This window comes from Herpailurus yagouaroundi, unplaced genomic scaffold, assembly GCF_014898765.1.
Source record: "Herpailurus yagouaroundi ecotype Mexico unplaced genomic scaffold, PumYag 141, whole genome shotgun sequence".
Lineage (NCBI taxonomy): Eukaryota > Metazoa > Chordata > Mammalia > Carnivora > Felidae > Herpailurus > Herpailurus yagouaroundi.
The window spans coordinates 67,425,935-67,442,452 of NW_024412396.1; the positions used below are offsets into that span (position 1 = coordinate 67,425,935).

At 56.2% G+C, this 16,518-nt stretch overlaps 1 protein-coding gene across 6 annotated transcripts in view; it reads right to left on the reverse strand.

Moving 5' to 3' along the window:
* Positions 1–2,013: 2,013 nt before the first annotated feature.
* Positions 2,014–16,518, reverse strand: part of SYNE3 (spectrin repeat containing nuclear envelope family member 3) — a 101,018-nt gene continuing 86,513 nt past the window's right edge. For 5 of the 6 annotated variants that reach the window (XM_040478166.1, XM_040478168.1, XM_040478163.1 and 2 more), the window contains one exon: positions 9,661–12,015. In XM_040478166.1, the coding sequence (XP_040334100.1) occupies positions 11,812–12,015 (204 nt within the window). In that variant the 3' untranslated portion in view covers positions 9,661–11,811. Of the gene's footprint in view, positions 2,558–9,660; positions 12,016–16,518 lie in introns of those variants that run through there. The other variant, XM_040478167.1, reaches the window with a different exon arrangement.

The following is a 16,518-nucleotide window of genomic DNA, read 5'->3' on the forward strand; positions in this document are numbered from 1 at the left end:
AAAGTCTCTACTTAAAATAAATAAATAAATAAAATGTTTCCTTGGGATCATTTTAGAGAAGGTGCCAAGATAGCACCAAGTTCCCGTCGCCGGGTCTCCTCTGACGCGAACCGCTCACGGAAGCGTGGGACTCTCGTCGAAACCACGACACGAACACCGGCGTGACATTATTCAGGAAACCACAGACTTCATTTGTGTTCCATTGAGCTTTCCACTAACGTCCCTTTACCGTTCCAGGATGTGATCCAGGACGCCCGATCGCAAGGAGCTTGCTTTTTTCTTTTCTTTTTTTAACTTTTCTTTTTGTCATGCCATCACCTTACTCCAAAGCAAAAGGGCCTCAATTATTTGCACATGGTCGAGGACGGGAAACCCACACTCGCGATGGAGAGAGACTGTCGCGGGACAATTTGGAGCAATTTCCCTTGCTGTCCGTTGGTAGCAGAGGCCTCCTGTTAGAAATTAGCAGAAGGCCACGGCGAAGACCGAGGAGGAGCTGGAAGCAGGGACCGACCAGGACGCACGCCAAAGCGCGACGGCAATCCAGGATCCCCACGGCGGAAACCCGGAGCGGGCCGGGGGCGCTCCCCTTGAAGCGTAATCGAGGGAAGCAGGGTGGCGAAAGGTCACCGCAGGAGCGGTTGGGAGCCAGAGCCGGCCAGACGGTGACAGGAAAGGCCAAGGCCAAGTAGCTGAATAGCGTCTCACCAAGGGGTTTCCACGAAAGATGATGAATCTCTCCAATTAAACATGTCGCGGCCGGGCTGGGAAGCCTCAGATGAAAACAGAGGTAAGATAATTACTTCCATGACTCGGGCTGGTGGGGGGGTGGGGGGTGGAGGGGGGAATGGAAAATCACATAGTCATAAAAATGACTTAATCACCCAGTCAGGAGTATGAGAGCTCCGTAAGGATTTAGAACCTGTAGGTTTCCCACCGAAGCGATGTTTTAACGCCGAAGTTCCCGACCCCGGGTCGCTAGAAACAGCACACAGTCACTCTATGTGATGCCCGGTCTTACCTTCACGTTATGCAGATTAAAGCTTTTTAAAATCAGCTACGTAGGGCCGACCCCATGACCTCCATACACCTCAAGGGTAGAGCGTCCCAGCTGACGAGGTTCTGTCTTTTGTTTTGTTTTGGGAGACGGCTAATCAGGAGTCGAGGAGCCCCCTGACCCCAGGTCACAAGAGTCACGAGGGCTTCAGGTACTACTCTTAAGACGTTAGCCATTAGATCCCAAGATACCTGATGGACTCACGTCTTTCTTCTTTTTCTTGTAATATTTATTTATTTGGGGGACAGCATGAGCAGGGGAGGGGCAGAGAGAGAGGGAGACAGAGAATCCCAAGCAGGCCGTGCGCTGACAGCGGTGAGCCCGATGCGGGGCTCGAACTCACGAACCGTGAGAGCCGGACCTGAGTTGAAGTCGGACGCTCAACCGCCTGAGCCACCCAGGTGCCCCCGGACTCACTTCTGGAAGTGAATTCCTTATAGCGAACAAGCACTACTCTTGTTACGGGCGGATGGCGGAGAATTGTTCTGCCCTTTGACACCCAGAAGCGACCAGCTGGGGCACCGAGGACTCCGCGGTCTCACCTGCCGTTAAGGCTGACCTGTGGAAGCCGAGGACCCCCTCCTAACAGAACGGACTCTCCCACCTCCCAACAGACTCCCGGGCTCAGCGACGGGAATGGTGCTGGACTCCAAGGGCACGTGCCAGGGAACCGGCTCCTGCATCCAGAAGGTTCCAAGTCCTTCGCACTCACAATTCTGGACACCACTTAGTTTTACCCAGAGTCTAAAGCCCGGTCTCTCCCTTTTACCAGTCACTTAAGGGTGAGGGATTAAAGTCCCGTTTTTCTCACCTGAGAGGTCCTTGTCTCTCTCTTCTTAATAAGCGACAAGGGTGTCTTCAGAGAACAGAGTAGGAAAAGGATTGCGTGCGTTATTAAAATAACAGGTTTGTAAAATTCGGGAATGGGCGGATAAATAATGCAAGAGTCCAAGCCTTTCTATTTTAAAACCTCATGGCAAGTGTTCGAAACTGAAGTACATACACTTTGGGCGCGGAAGATTCTGGACACATTTCTCCTGGCAAGCCAGGGCCATTGCCGGGAGACTTGATTGACAGGCGGTGGGTCTGGGGTTCGCTGCTGGTTTCTTAGACCTCTCCTCGAACATGGGATGGTATCCCCCCTTCTCTTGTACCTCTGCCCTCTCTGGGTACAGCTTCCAAAACCCTGTGGCTTTGGAAAGCAGATTCTCAGACCTAAGAACGGTTTGTTAAACAAACCATCAAAGTGGGGCTTTGATCCAAGGGCCTTCTGTTATCTGCCTGGTGCCTGCCTCTGTTTGGGGCCGTCTGTCTACTCAGAGCGCATTTGGAATTTTCAAACTCCACTCGGTCTACCCTCCAGATTGCAGCCCACGAGGTCTGCGGAGATGCCGGCAATGACTTTGAAGATGCTTCCCAGGTGATCCTGACGTTTCCGAGGAGCTGAGAACCGCTATCGCCCTGAGTTCAACCTCTGCATAAGCCAGGCCTTGCTGCTGCCTGGAGGCCAGAATTTAAAAATCAGTCAGCCTTAGCCACATAACCCTCTTTCTCCTCGTAACCCTCTTCAGACAAAACCCCTTGACTCCAGAAAAAAAAGATTTTCCGAACCACACGATGCTTCATAGACCAAAATAGAGATGTTTTTATTTCCAGACATAAAGCGATACATTTTTAAATGCAAAAAAAGCAACAACGAAAACATCCAGCCGTCTTTGAGAACACGGCTACTTGCAACTCCAGCCACAGAAAGGGGCTGTAAACTTCAAGGTGACTTTGAAACCATAGCACTGAGAAGCTAGAAGAACCCACGCATCCCTCCCTCCCTCCCGAGCGGGGAAGGCTCTGGGCTGGCTGGTCGTGGACTTGATATGAACCGAGATAAAACACACATGTTCCAGGACACTCATTTGGCTCTGTTACTGCTTGCCTTCCCAGAAAGCTTAATTTATTGCAAACGCATGTTTGACAATCACCAACTAGTATGACGGGAGTGGATATGGTCCCTGTGAATACTGTTTACATAACAGAACATTTTAAACACTGAAGTTTGCTTTTGACGCCAAAACCCACTTACGTGGCAACTACACACACACACACACACACACACACACACACACAAACTTCCTCTGTCCATTTCTTCCTTGCCAATGAAACTTCTAGAACATGCATGGCCTCTGCCCCTAGAGAGAAAATGCCTCTTTTTTTCTCCAGGAGAAGAAATCAGAGCAGCTTTACAGGCAATGACACCCGCCCACTCTGTCCCCCACCCGCCCTGTGAGAGGTGGCCTCTCGCCATTCTTTGTCCCCAACCTCTGGCACCCATGCTGCTGTTCCCAGTTCCCGATGCCGGTGGGAGGTTCAGGATTCCATGGAGGGGGCGGGCATGGGGGAACGCCCTGCAGCCCTGCTCTGGAGCGTCACCCTCAACGAGCCAACCGGCCGCCACGGCAGCGGCAGCCCGGGGCCACCGAGAGAAGAAAGGTAGCTGAGGCTGAAGTTCCATGGAGAGGCCTGGAACCCCTCACTCCTGAGTTCAAGTCCCAAAGGGGCCACTCTCTGGTTGCTTTTAGGCAAGCTGCTAACTGCCCCCCCTCCCCCCGCCGGGCTCCGCTTTCAACGGGATCATAACCCTCACACAGGCATTTAGAAGGAGTCAGGGCTGGGGCATCTGTGTGGCTCAGTCTGTTGAGCGTCCGACTTTGGCTCAGGTCATGTTCTCACAGTTGACGAGTTCGAGTCGTGGGGCTCTGTGCCGACAGCTCGGAGCCTGGAGCTGCTTCGGATTCTGTGTCTCCCTCTGTCTCTGCCCCTCCCCCTGCTCATGCTCTGTCTCTGTCTCAAAAATAAATAAACATTAGAAAAAGAATTTTTTTTTTTTAAATAAAAAAGAAGCCAGCTACATCTTGTAGGCTCTGAATTGAGGTTTCTTCCCTCCCCTTGTATCAGAACAGGAAGAGGGGCTGGAGGCCTACAGCCTGATTGCTGACCTTGGAAGTAAGCATTCTGGAAAGGAAGCCCGGATCCTTTGGGGAAACAGATCCCTCTGTATGATCACTGTCCCGTCTGGACAAGGTGGTTGGGTACCAACCAGTGAGCGCTGGTATGTTACCATGACAACCAACGGAGGTGGGGGGGGATGCTGAATTGGCTGACTGTTCTCTAAAGCTCTGGGTGCTCTGTTGGAAGATCTGTTTTTAGACGGCGAGGCTTGATTTTTTAATTCCCTTTTAAAAACAAATTCCTCCTCCTTCTCGCTTTGGAGACAGACAGAAGGCATTCATCTTGCAATTGAAACCGAGGGAGCAAAAGGACGGCTGGTGTGAGTCCTTTGAATCTTCCCTCTGCTGGAGGCACCCGTTTGCTCTGTCAGCCCCAGGATGGGAGCCACCTGTGGCTGCATCCCTGCACTTTTCTGATCTTCCAGAAAGTGGGGGGCCGCCCAGGAAAAGCCCAGAGGGCCCCTCTTTCCAGGATTTGCACCCAGGAGTAAACTCACGTTCCGGAAGAAATTAAAGCAAATATGAATTTTCTAGGCTAATTCCAAACACAAAGGTGTTAAAAAGCATAGCCCGGGGCCGGGACAGGGGAGGGGCTGTCTCTGCTCGCTGTGGCCAGGCAGGGGCACCTGACTTATTTACCTGTCCCAGGTCTTACAAAAAGGTGGGCCTGGCAGCGCCCTCAGGTGTGGAAGGAACGCCTTGGGGAGGGGAAGGGCTTCATAGACCCAGGGAGCCCTGCCACCTGGTGGCACAGGTGGCGGGCGCGTGGCGGCGCGTCATGCTCTCACTCTACTGACCGATGTCCTCCAAGCTCTGCTGATGGAGCTGGAGACCAAGACAGAGAGGGTCCACATATCAGAGGCACAGGCACCTAAGGGCCACCTGAATCCACTCCGTCCTCTTTCTTGCTAAGAGACGCCCGTTTTGTCGGGGGGGGGGGGCATGTCCCCGGATTCCTCGCGGGTGGAGAGGCACCACGTGACACAGTCTGGCCAATGAGGGGGCAACAGCAGTCTGTGGGTGGGGCTTCTGGGAAAGGGGAGGAAAACGAGGGCCAGGAGGGCCGGTTCAGGAGCCCGTTCGCCCTCTTCCTGCCTGGAACGCAGACGCGACGTCGGAGGTAGCGCAAGCACCTAGGGCCATGAGGTAACCTGGAGGGAAGGGAGAGAGCTGTGGAAATCTTGGCAGCTGCCAAGGCTGCCTGGCTTTAGATTTCTCAGGCTCAGGGAAGAGCAAAGTCCCTGGTTGTTTACATCAAAGCAGGAGGGATTCTGCTACGTGGGGCTGAATCTCGAGATTTCCCTTCACACAGGAGCCCTTCACCGTCTTCTGAGAGTATCGAACATCTCAGGCAGCACGGGGGATTCCAGGGCCAACTTCCCCTTTTGTGGTTGCAAGGACGGTGGCAGGGAAGTCGCCCAAGGCCACCCGGCTGTTAACAGCAGAACTCCCTCTGCACCCTGTCCAGCCCTGAGCACTCTGTCACCTGATGCGGGGAGCCCTCTCCCCACCTGTAGAACTAACTCACCCCCTGCATCACTGGGTGAACAAGAGCTGTCGGGACCTCAGCCTCCTCATCTGTAAAATGGGCACAGGTTGGAATAAGAGAGTCTATAAAAGCCCTCCCACCTCTGACAGCCTAAAAAAAAAAAAACACACACACAGGCAATTTCACATTTTCTCCTCCATTTTGCTTCCCCTAAAAGTTCTATGCGGTAATTCCTCCCCATGATCTGCTCTCTGGGGTTACCTTGTATCCCCCATGTACAAAACTAAGGAGGGAGAGTTTTGATTGGAAACGTCCTAATTTTATTTTGCTTTTAATATTTTTTTACGTTTATTGATTTTTGAGAGACGGAGAGAGAGAGGAGAGAATCCCAAGGGGGCTCTGAGCTGTCAGCACAGAGCCCGATGCGGGGCTCGATCTCCCGAATTGTGAGATCATGACCTGAGCCGAGACCAAGAGTCAGACGCTTACCGGGCTGAGCCACCCAGGCGCCCTGAGAACGTCCTAGTTTTAAAATTTAAAAAAGGGGGGGGGGGTGGAGGCCAGAGTTGAGAGTTTGCTGAGGGGGGCTGGTATCAGGGACAAGGAGGTCAAACACGTATTTTTCACATGACAAATAGGATTGATTGGCAGCAGCTGCCTGGGTGGTTTCCAGAAGGACTGTGAGGTCTGTGCAGGATAGACAGAGGGAGGGGAACGGCTCGGTGATCAACTCTCAATGTCTGCCATGGATGCAGTAAGAGAAGTCCACGTATGTAGTGCTGGGGCTGTGCTGAGCTCACAGCTCAAGGCCTCGCCACCTCTCCGTGGTGCTGACCGGGCCTGGCGACCATCAGACTGGGTGACAGGAGCGGAGTCGGGGGAGGCCCGCTGGAGTGGCTGAGGTCCCACGAGAGAAAGAATTAGGGCACCGTCCTGGCTGGGCCAGGGATACGAGAGGCTCACTGGAGGTCTCCGTGCCACTGCCAGCGAGAGCCGCTCCAGTAACAGGTTTCAAAGGAAGCTGTGGGCACCTCAGGACGCGAAGGACCCCTCCCCCGCCCCCTCTGCCCCAGGCGCAGCCTCCCTCAGGGGGCTGCTCAGTTCCCCTGCTCCAGGGACTAACAGTGGGTGGGAGGTGGGGGAGGGCATGATTACCCTAATGCTTGGCCAAACTGATGCCTGGAATGTATGTTACCAAGCCGGAAAGCCTCCAGCGGGGAAGAGTGGGCTTCTCAGTTTGGTATCTCCAACCACAGACTTTTACCGTGACCCATGACTGCAGACGAGTAACTGTGCCGGTAACAGAAGTAACAATAAACACGCAGTGTTTGAGGGCTTGCGCGTCCCTGGCCTTAGCCCTGGGCCTCGCCGGAAACTTCTAGAAGCCCTCTCCAAGATGAAGCACCGCCCAAGGGACCACGCCTCCGTCCTGAGCCCAGGCCATCCGTTTCTCCTCCCGGCTCCTTCTGTCGTGCCTACGTCCTCTCCTCATCCTGCCACCCTGATCCTGACCCGCCCTTCCGCGCAGGTTGGCTCACAGCGGCACGGTGACCTCCAAGGGACGGCAAGGCACACGAGGACCACGTCCTCGGCTATCCCACTGCGTGCCCTACCAGCTTCGGTGACGGTGGGTCTGCCCCCTGCTCCGGGAGGGCAGATGGGCAAGGTCAAGAGCAAGGACTTCACTTGGTTTGGCATCTTCCCCTCCCTCCCCTGGGCTGTGAGCTCCTGGAGGGCGGGCCTGGGGCTTTATTCACCTGAATTCTCCAGCACGAGCCTGGAGCCTGGCACCGACGAGGGACTCGAGAACACCTGTTGCGTTGAGTTAAAGAGCGAAGCAGCACAGGGCATTTCTGCCCAGTTGGCCAGACAGAAAGCGACGGACACGGGCTCCTGAACGGCCATCGGGAGTGCCGTGCTAGCGGCCCTCCGTCCGTCTCTCCAAGGCCACAGCTGGCAGGCTCCCGGCCCCTCCTCGGCCCTGTCGCAAGAAACTGCACCCAACCCCCACCCTGTCCTCATCCTGCTTCTCTTTCGTCCCTCCCTGAGAGTCCAGCCCAAGGCACTTCTCAAGCTGCACCCCTCCCTTCTCCCAGCCTTTTCTGGCAGGGCTCTCCTGTCCTTCCAGAAAGAACACTGCATTTGGGGAAAGCAGCAGAGAGTTGGCCATTTTTGTCTTCTAAAGACTCAGAAAACATACCTAAAGGAAGATACAGCTGTTCTCTCCCCTCCCTTGTTCCTAGAGGCCACGGGACGCCCAACAAGAGGAAGGATATACTCCGAGAATAAAGAGCCGGCACTTAGATGAAATAAAATCCTACAAAGCGCAAACCTCCAGGCAGCTGCCCTTATTAGCACCATTATTTTCATTCTGTCTTTGGGGAGTGAAAACTTGGCCACGGGTCCTTGTCCTCGGATGAAAGTCGAGACCTATAAAGGTACAGCCTGACGCCCCTCCCTCCCTCCCTCCCTCGCTCCCTCTTGTAATTGTGGCGGAAGGCACAGAACGTGAAATTTACCATCTTAGCCACTTTTAAGTGTAACGTTTGGTGACGTCAGGTCTTCTGTCCCCTCCTGCCTTTGCCCCTCACTTGTCTTCTGTTCCTTCACCTGTTCCGTCCGCCCTCTCTAACCAGGGCAGCTTCACGGGCACATCCCCAAAGCTTCCGCAGGGCCGCTCAGCCTCCCCGGCTCAGGCTCCCGGAGAAGATTCGATCCCCTCCTAACCTCACCCTCGGGCAGCCTGAGCCGATCCTCCCCACTCTCCCCGCCACCCCCCGGCAGGGACAGACATCCTCGGACCCCTGGTCCCTGCTGCGGCCTGAAGCAAAGAAATCAGAGGTTGTGAGAGACAAGTGAGTCCCATCCAGCAGGATTCATCTCCTCTGTATCTGGGAGGGGGGTTGGGAGGGTCACCAAACACGCTCGCCTCTGGGGTTTTCCATGCAATGGGACAACCACAGCCGAGGCCCCCACCCTGTGCTGGGCACTGGGTTCACACTCGCGGCCGCCATGCCTGGACCTGGCAGGTGGACAGAGAAGGGCTCAGCCCCCAGACGGGCAGGAAGCCCCGCTTCCCTCTGCAGCGGGCAGTAACCGCTGTGAAGGTGTCCGGAGGGGACCCTTGTGACTGTGCCCCTGGGGCGACTGTTCCCAGAACCCAGGGCGAGAGCAGCAGCGAGGCCGATGTGGGAGCTGGCCCGTCCTGCCGAGCAGGGGGCACTTGAGATCCATCTGCAAAGGCCGCGCCCTGGCAGAGCCAACCTCAACCGCCCCCACCCCCCCTCCTCTCCCACCAGTGTGGGCTTGGCCCAGGGCAGACCTGAGTTCGAATCCCACCTCTGCGCGGGCAAGCGTCTCTGTCTTTAGGTCTCAGCCTGCCCATCTGGAGAATGGAGGTAAAGTTCATGCCTCACCCTGAGAGCTGTCGTGGGGGTTAAATCAAGTATGGCTTCTCCGGTGCCCACGCAGGGGCCGGGCACCCGCAAGCACCAAATGGAAGGCACTCTTGGTTTCGATGCCATTGTCCCCTCTGCTCCTCCCTGAGTCTCTGGGCCTCCTCTGGCATCGGCACCTGCACATCCCACCCCTCGTCTGGCTTCTTTAGAAACACCCTCGGGGCCCGTATGGGCCAGTCTGCAAGGAGGTCAGACTAAGAGGAAGGGCAGGGGCGGGAGGCAGCCGAGGAGGGCGACCAGCACCGCAATCATACCGTGTGCTCCTCTCTCCCCTCCTATTCCCCCCTCCCCCCCTCCCCCCTCCTCTTCCTCCTCCTCTTCCTTCTCTCCTCCCTTCTCCCTCTGCTCTCCCCTCCCATACCCCCCTCCTTCCTTCTCTCCCTCTCTTCTTCTGTCTCTTTCACACACACACACACACACACACACACACACACACACGAGCTGGTGGGCCAGGCCGTGATCTTCCCCCGTGTCTCCACGACTCTCACTCTGGGGCCGGAGGAAAAACAAACACACGCGGGTCCCACTGGGCACCTTTCTCACACGGCACTTTGAAGCTCTTTGTAGTTGTTGTGCAGGAAGCTAGAAAGTCCTACAAATCCTAACCGTCTGCATCCACTGTAAGCAGGAGAGATTCCACGTGAAAAGCACCAGTCCGTGGGCTATTTCACAACTGTATTTATATGAAAGTAATGAAAATACCCATCCTCTTTTTTAAAAAAGTGACGCAAACAAGCAGGCTCTAGGGCCTCGTTATCAAAAGTTAAAAAATACGTACAGACGTTCCCACCCCCCCACCCCCCCCAGCCTGCGTATTACAGTTTTTCTGCCCGGGGACGTGGGCTACACGCAGCACGGCTACCGACGCGACAGGTCACCCTACGGTGAGCCGGGGCTTCGGGGCGCCCGCCTCTCGCTGTGTGGTCTTGGGCAAGTTCCTCCCCTCTCGGGGCCTCGGCCTCCTCGCCCGCGAAGTGGGAGAGTCAGAGATGCTCGAAGGCCCGGCCACAGTCTGACCTTCCAGGCCGGACCCGCACGGCCCCGGGGAGCACCTGGGCTCGGCCACGTGACCCAACGCCTGGGTCCTCCAGCCCTGATTTTCCAGGACAGTGGTCGCCCGCGGGGACCCGTCTAGTGGCTCCGCCTCCTAGTATCTGGAGAAAAGTGTGCCTTCTGAGTGCGAACTTCTCCGCAGCTGCGTTTTTCCTGCCCCGGGAATGTCCAGCTTGGCCCAGTCCGGGGGGGGGGGGGGGGTGGGGGCCTGGGTTCTGCAGAGGGAGGGGCCGTGTTTGCCGGAGCGCTGGGGGGCGGGGCTTGGCGCCGGCAGTCAGGACCCTCCTGGGTCCTCCGTTTCCTTCTTTGCAGGGCCTTTCGGAGGCTGGACGCTTCAGGATCCCCTCTCGGTCTACTGCTTGTAGGTGAGCGGACAAAATCAGTTTGTAAAGAGGGGCCACTAGGCGTTTTCCAAAAGGAAACTTAGTGTTTTTGTTGATTTAAGGAAACTGCGATCCAGTTATAATGCGCACAGGAGGAAAGGACACGTTTCTGGCCTCAGGGCCCCGCATCCGGTCTGCGGGGGGGGGCCCCCCTCTCCTGGGGGCAGCCTCGTTCGGCTCCCCTCGTGAGGACACGTGTGGGACAGTCTCAGCCCAGAAGACCCACCTCCCTCCGAAGTCCGTTCTCCAGGGAGGAAGAGGCAGAGACCCCTAGACAGGCTGAGCTCCAACGCCCATCTCTCATCTCTGTCTGGGACCCTCGATCCCTGCTTCCTGGAGGGCCACATGCTCCCCCCCCCCCGCCCCGGACCCTTCAGCTCGAGTCGTAGACAGTGGAAAACAGCCCAAGAGGGACGGAAGGACACATTGCCCCGGCACAGCGTGCTCCCCATTCTGAATGAAGACCTTGGCAAGGCAGTTTCCCTCCTTCCCTTCTCCTTTCCCAGAACACAGTGAGCATGCTCTAACCGGACCTGCAGATCAGGGTCACAGCCACGGCCTTCTGCATTGCTCTGGGCCATCAGAGGCCAAGAGGTGGTGGGGCAGGGCGGGGGGGGGGGGGGGGCGCCCCCCCCCCCCCCCGCCCCTGCACAGGGTGCCCAAAATTCTGTGAGCTGGTATAGTCCTGGGTCCTGCTTGTCATCTTTCTTTTCCTTCAGGGATAGCACGCTATCACTCGTCACTTTTCGCTGCTGTCACCGGCCCTGTCTTCAAGCATCACCCTTACGCTTCTGACCCACGGCATCTAACCCGCTGTCATTTTGTTCTCACTGTGTCTAGAGCGAGAGCCACTGAGCTGAGTGAGGGCTGGTGTTGCTCCTCCGTGTTGACAGCTCAGGGGCCTCTCCACTAGCATCTGGGGTTGGGACATGGCTTCCCGCTAAGCAGTTGCCAGAAAAGTGACACGTTCCTGTTGTCGCTCCCCAGGGCGGGGGGGGGGGGGGGGGGGGCGCAGACCCAGGCAAAAATGCCACAAAATCCCGCAGGGCCCGCAAGCTGCTAGGAACCTTCCCACCCACAAATAGACGCCATACGTGAAACCATGCGGACTGAGCATATCTACACACAGAGGATATAAACATTCTATGCATCACTCCCTAGCCGCACGTAGGGCACCTTTAGGATAACTAGGCTAAGACGACACCATATAAAAAGTGGTTTTGTTTGGGGGGCATCAATGCAGTATTTACACCGAGGCAGCTGTGCCGGTCGCAGCCTGCCTCTGTTTCCAGTTTCCTGGGCGCCCTCGGAAGGAGCCCTGGGGCGGATGGAGGGCTGGAGGAGAGAGTCACCTGCGTGGCCCGGCGGGTTAGGTGGGCGGGGGGCCATCGTAGCGCAGCATGAACTTGAAGGAGCGGGCGAAGTTGTTGGCCAGCGTGCAGCTGCGGTTCTCTTCTCCGACCGGAAGCAGGAACAGCAGGAACAGCAGGAACAGCAGGAACAGCAGCTGCAAGGGGAGAGCCACACAGCACACCTTCCGGAAGAGGGGCCCGAGTCCTCGCCACCGCGGAGCCTGCGGAACCAAAGCAGGACTTGTGAGTGCGCTTGGGGGGGGGGGGGGCTCTGAGCGGGAGGGGAGGGCAAGCCGGCCGTGCCGGTCTCAGTCTTCCCGACTGTCAAGTGGGGCTAAGGTCGGTTTCGCCGGAAACCAAGGTATCTGGTTTGCTCAACCCATTCAAGGCAGGAAGGGTAGGGAAAAACACAGGGCTCCAGGCTTTGCCTGTTCTTACACAAATCCTTGCCTGGCGTGTGAGAGCCCCGGCTGGAAATCTTGAGAAGGTCACGCAAGTCCTCCAAAGCTCAAACTTCTCATCTCTAAACAGGGGGGAAACGGTACCTACCTGACAGGGTCTTTCTGAGGATTTACGGGAGATACAGCAGGCGCCCAAGGCTGCTGCCACGGTTAGTACGATCACTCACACGACCCCTACCTAAGTCAGGGTCATCACCACCGTGCTCTTCACCATCGCTCCCTCCTCCTCCTCTTTCTCCTCCACCCTCTTCACCATCCACGCCACCAGTATCACCCGAGGGCCAGACTCCCAGGTCCACATGCCTAGAGTCCACGGAAGTGGCCAAAGGCCATTTCCGAAATTCCAGAGGGACCGGTGAGGTGGTGGCTTCATGGGATGTCCTCACCGCCAAGGAGTGCAGGAGAGGAGAAAATCCGGAAAGGAGAGGCCCCCCCCCCCCCCACAACCCCGGCCAAAACACAACGTGGTGCAGGGCAGGGGCCTGACTGGGAGGAGCCAGGCTGACTAGGTCCCAGTGGAGACTCTGTCACACAGCATCTATGTGCCCTGGGGAGGGTCGATAACCTCTCTGAGCCTGTCTCCTTCTCTGATAAATGGGGATAGAACATCTGCTCCCGTCTGTGGCGAGGACTCTGCTGGGCGCACGGATTTCAGCAGGGACTCAGGAGCGGGGGGCCGTAAGTCACCTGAACAGCTGAGTGAGCCTAAGTTCCCACGGCCACTGGGCCGGGCCACACCTGGCTGATGCATGCTCCTGCCCACCTGCTTGGTTCGTGCGGGGCTGCCTCAGCCCGTGTGGACTCTAACTTGACTCCTTGACATTTCACACTGACGCCGCCTGATTCCAAATCTCTGACCCGTCCGGGAGAAAGAAAGAGCGACAACAAGAAGCTACAGGTTCACTCTAGCCTGGCTTGGCACCAAATTGAAAAGCTGTAATCAATGGTCTCGCAAACGGGGAATCTGTTTACAGGGTCCTTGTGTTTGCGCCTACATTCTCAGAGCTAACCCTTGGCTTACTGAAGCCAGGAGCAGTGTCTTGGCCACGATCCTCTGGGGAAAAGATCTCTGAAGGTCCAAAGCGTGTTTGCATTTACAAGTGTTGACGAGGGGGTGGTCTGTTTCAAAAGACTCCTGCTGCCTGCCCAGTGGCTGTTCATTTAGAGCTCACGTCTTCACTTGGAGGGACCTGAATTCTAAAATGCTCTTTGAAATAAAAGACACGTTTTAATACGACCCTCAAATGCTTAGAAAACACACACACACACACACACACACACACACACACACACACACAGAGGCATGAACTACCTTTCAAGAAGCCCACGAAGAAGTTGACAATCTCAGCTCTTCGCAGATCTGGGAGCTGCTCTGTGCCTCAGTTTGCCCACAGAAAGGACTACGTGTGTTCCACCCAGTTAAAACTATCCAAAGAGAGAAGGGGCTTCCTTGGGAAGCGATAAGCTCCTAATCCCTAAGGGTATGGAGGCAGAGGGTAGACAGCACATGCAGTGGGGTGGAAACAGGACACGTAATATTGGGTAACTAAATGCTTGGGGGTCCTTCGGGATCTCACACGAATCTGAGGCTCTAGGGTTTTGAGGAGTTCAGGCAAGATGAGTTTATCACGGTAAATGGGACCTGATTTTCTAGCATCTTCTGCCATTGATGGAAAGAAAGGTGACGTGAGGAAAAGAAAAGGTTTGGAGTCCTGGTTCTACCTTGGCTCTATGGCGTCCTAGCTGTGTGACCTAGGATAGGGCATTCAGCCTCTCTGAGCCTCGGTTCCTTCATCTGTCGGGGAAAAGAGGGAATGAAACCTGCCTACCGAGGTCATAAGGATAAATGAGGCAATGCACACTACGCTCAATAAATGCTCACTCCCTTCCTCCTCTAGCCGATGGATACAGGGGCAGACAGGCACGTCATTGAGCCCCACAAGCTCCCCCCTCCACCAGATGCCAGGGACCAGACACTAGCAATCTCCCCAGGCCCTTCGGAAGGAAAAGCACTGCCCTCCTTCAATGCCAGCTCTTGGCCCCTCCAAGGCCCTCACATCCTCCCGCCACTGGACCTTTGCACAGGCCATCCCTCTGTCTGAAATACTAATTTCTCTCCTTTCTCCAGTGCGCCTGGTTAACTCCTGCCAAACACTCTAATTTCAGCTTGTGAGTGGCTTCCTCGGGGGGACCTTCCCCGCCATAGACCAAAACAGCCCCGTTAACACATTTTCACAGCCCCAGTACCTTCCTCCGGATTACTGATTAACGTCTATGTTCCCCTTGACTCCTCGGAGGCGTGGTCCACATTAACTTTGCTCATTGCTGTATTCCCAATGGTGTCCCACAGGTATGTGCTGAGCGAAAGAAAGGGTCCTTCCCTGCCCGTGCCTCTGACCGTCTGCTCCCCGCCTTGGCGCCCAGGGTATAACCACACAGATGCTCGCTGACCGCTGCCTGTGGCTGTTCTCACTGTCTGGCTGTTCCACCAAACGCCCTGACCACAACGCCCAGGCCCAGATGTTGGTTCTCCTCCCTGCCCACGGCCTCCCTGTGCTCTGGCACAGCTCCGGGACGTGGGCTCCCTGCGTCCATTTCACCAAGGATCTTTCACGAGCATCGTCCGGTGCCCGGACTCCGCCCACCATCCTGCAGGGTGTTCTCACAAGAAACAACTCAGCAACAACACCGACAACGACAGTCACCCTGGGCCCGAGTTGTCAGTCAGCCTGGGCCTGTCGGATCTGGTCCCACCCTGACCTGGGGCCCCGTGTGTAGAAGTCACGCTGTGTCACCTCTGGGGCTTTCAGGGGCTTTCCTGGGAGCTGGCTGGGGCTCGTGTGCTGGGCCAGCACCCAGAGTGATGGGCGGGGGCCAGCTTTTCTCTGGCAATTCAAGATGGGCCAGTCCCCAGGCCGCCAGGAAGCCCTCCCTAGCCATTTGTGTAGTCCCTGAAGGTCCCTCTTAGGACCCTCTTGGACTGCAGCGCCCCGTGCTGGCTGGCTTCCTCCCTGGGTTCCCCTCAGGAGGGGGCTGTGTGTGGGGCCCACTGCGTTTCCCTGGCTGCACCAGTGAGTCTTAGGGAGACCAGGGTTTCCCGGGCCAGGGCCTGCTCACCATGCCTGTGATAATTTCTTCACTAATGGCTCAGTCCTGGAGCCCAAGATTCGCTCCCGGGAGAATTCAGAGGCCCTGGATAGTTGCCCCATGGGGACAAGATGGCAGTGGCTGGGGTGGGGCTGGGTTCGTTGTATCTCCTCCCTGGGGTGGCTCTGCACGTGACAGTCAGGCCATAGAACTGTATTTTTCCAGAACCTTGAGTTGGTTTTGGAGAGGGATGGGAGATGAGGCCGTCTGAGCTGGCCTTTTGGAGGTGGTTTAGGTAATTGGTGGGAAGTTCCTCTGGATGGAATGACTGGAGATTTTGTTATTACTCAAGCAAGGACAGAGCCTCATTTGGGAACAGATGTATGGCCATATGGCTCATTTCTCTTCCCTTTCCCTCCCTTCCTACCCTCACGATTTCTCATCTAAGAGCCATCATGACCAGGCTCTGAGCTTAGGACCAGAACCAAGGTCGGTGAGGGTCTAGGATGACCCGGAGGCGTCCGGCTTGGGAAAGTGGGTGGTCATGATGCTGTCCACTGATACGGGGACCGGGGTTTGTTTGGGTGCAGGGAATACAGTGAGGTCAGCTTTGGACATGCTGCGTCCGAGGGTCTAGCGGACTCCTGGGTAGACGTCCAGCAGGTGGTTGGGACTTTGGGGCTGAAGGCAGAAGGGAGACCTGGCCTGGAGAGATGGACCTGAGGGGCCCAGAGTCAGGGAGCAAAGCCACGGTAGCAGAAGGAACGATCCAGATGAGTCATGGGGAGAAAGAGGCTGCAGAAAACCCCATGATACAACCACTGAAGAAAGAGGCACTGTACTTCAGTGTTTCTAAGCAGTGCCCCACAGATTACTTCTTAATTACAGAAGAAATGACGGTGCTGTCCAGGGGACAAGCCCAGCAGCCACCCCCTTAATCACGTGCTCAGAGTTAGCATCAGGGATGCTGGGGCCCTACCGACACCGGGGGTCTCCCAGGAAGATGCGCTAAGAGCCCAACATCACCCGTGACGTTCCTGCCAGAAATGCACAACCTGACTCCAATCACAAGCACGTATCAGGGAAACATACTTTGAGGGACATTCCATCACATCTCTGACCTGTGCCCAAGGTCAAGAAAAACTGAGGGATACCTCTAGCCTAGAGGAAAGAAAA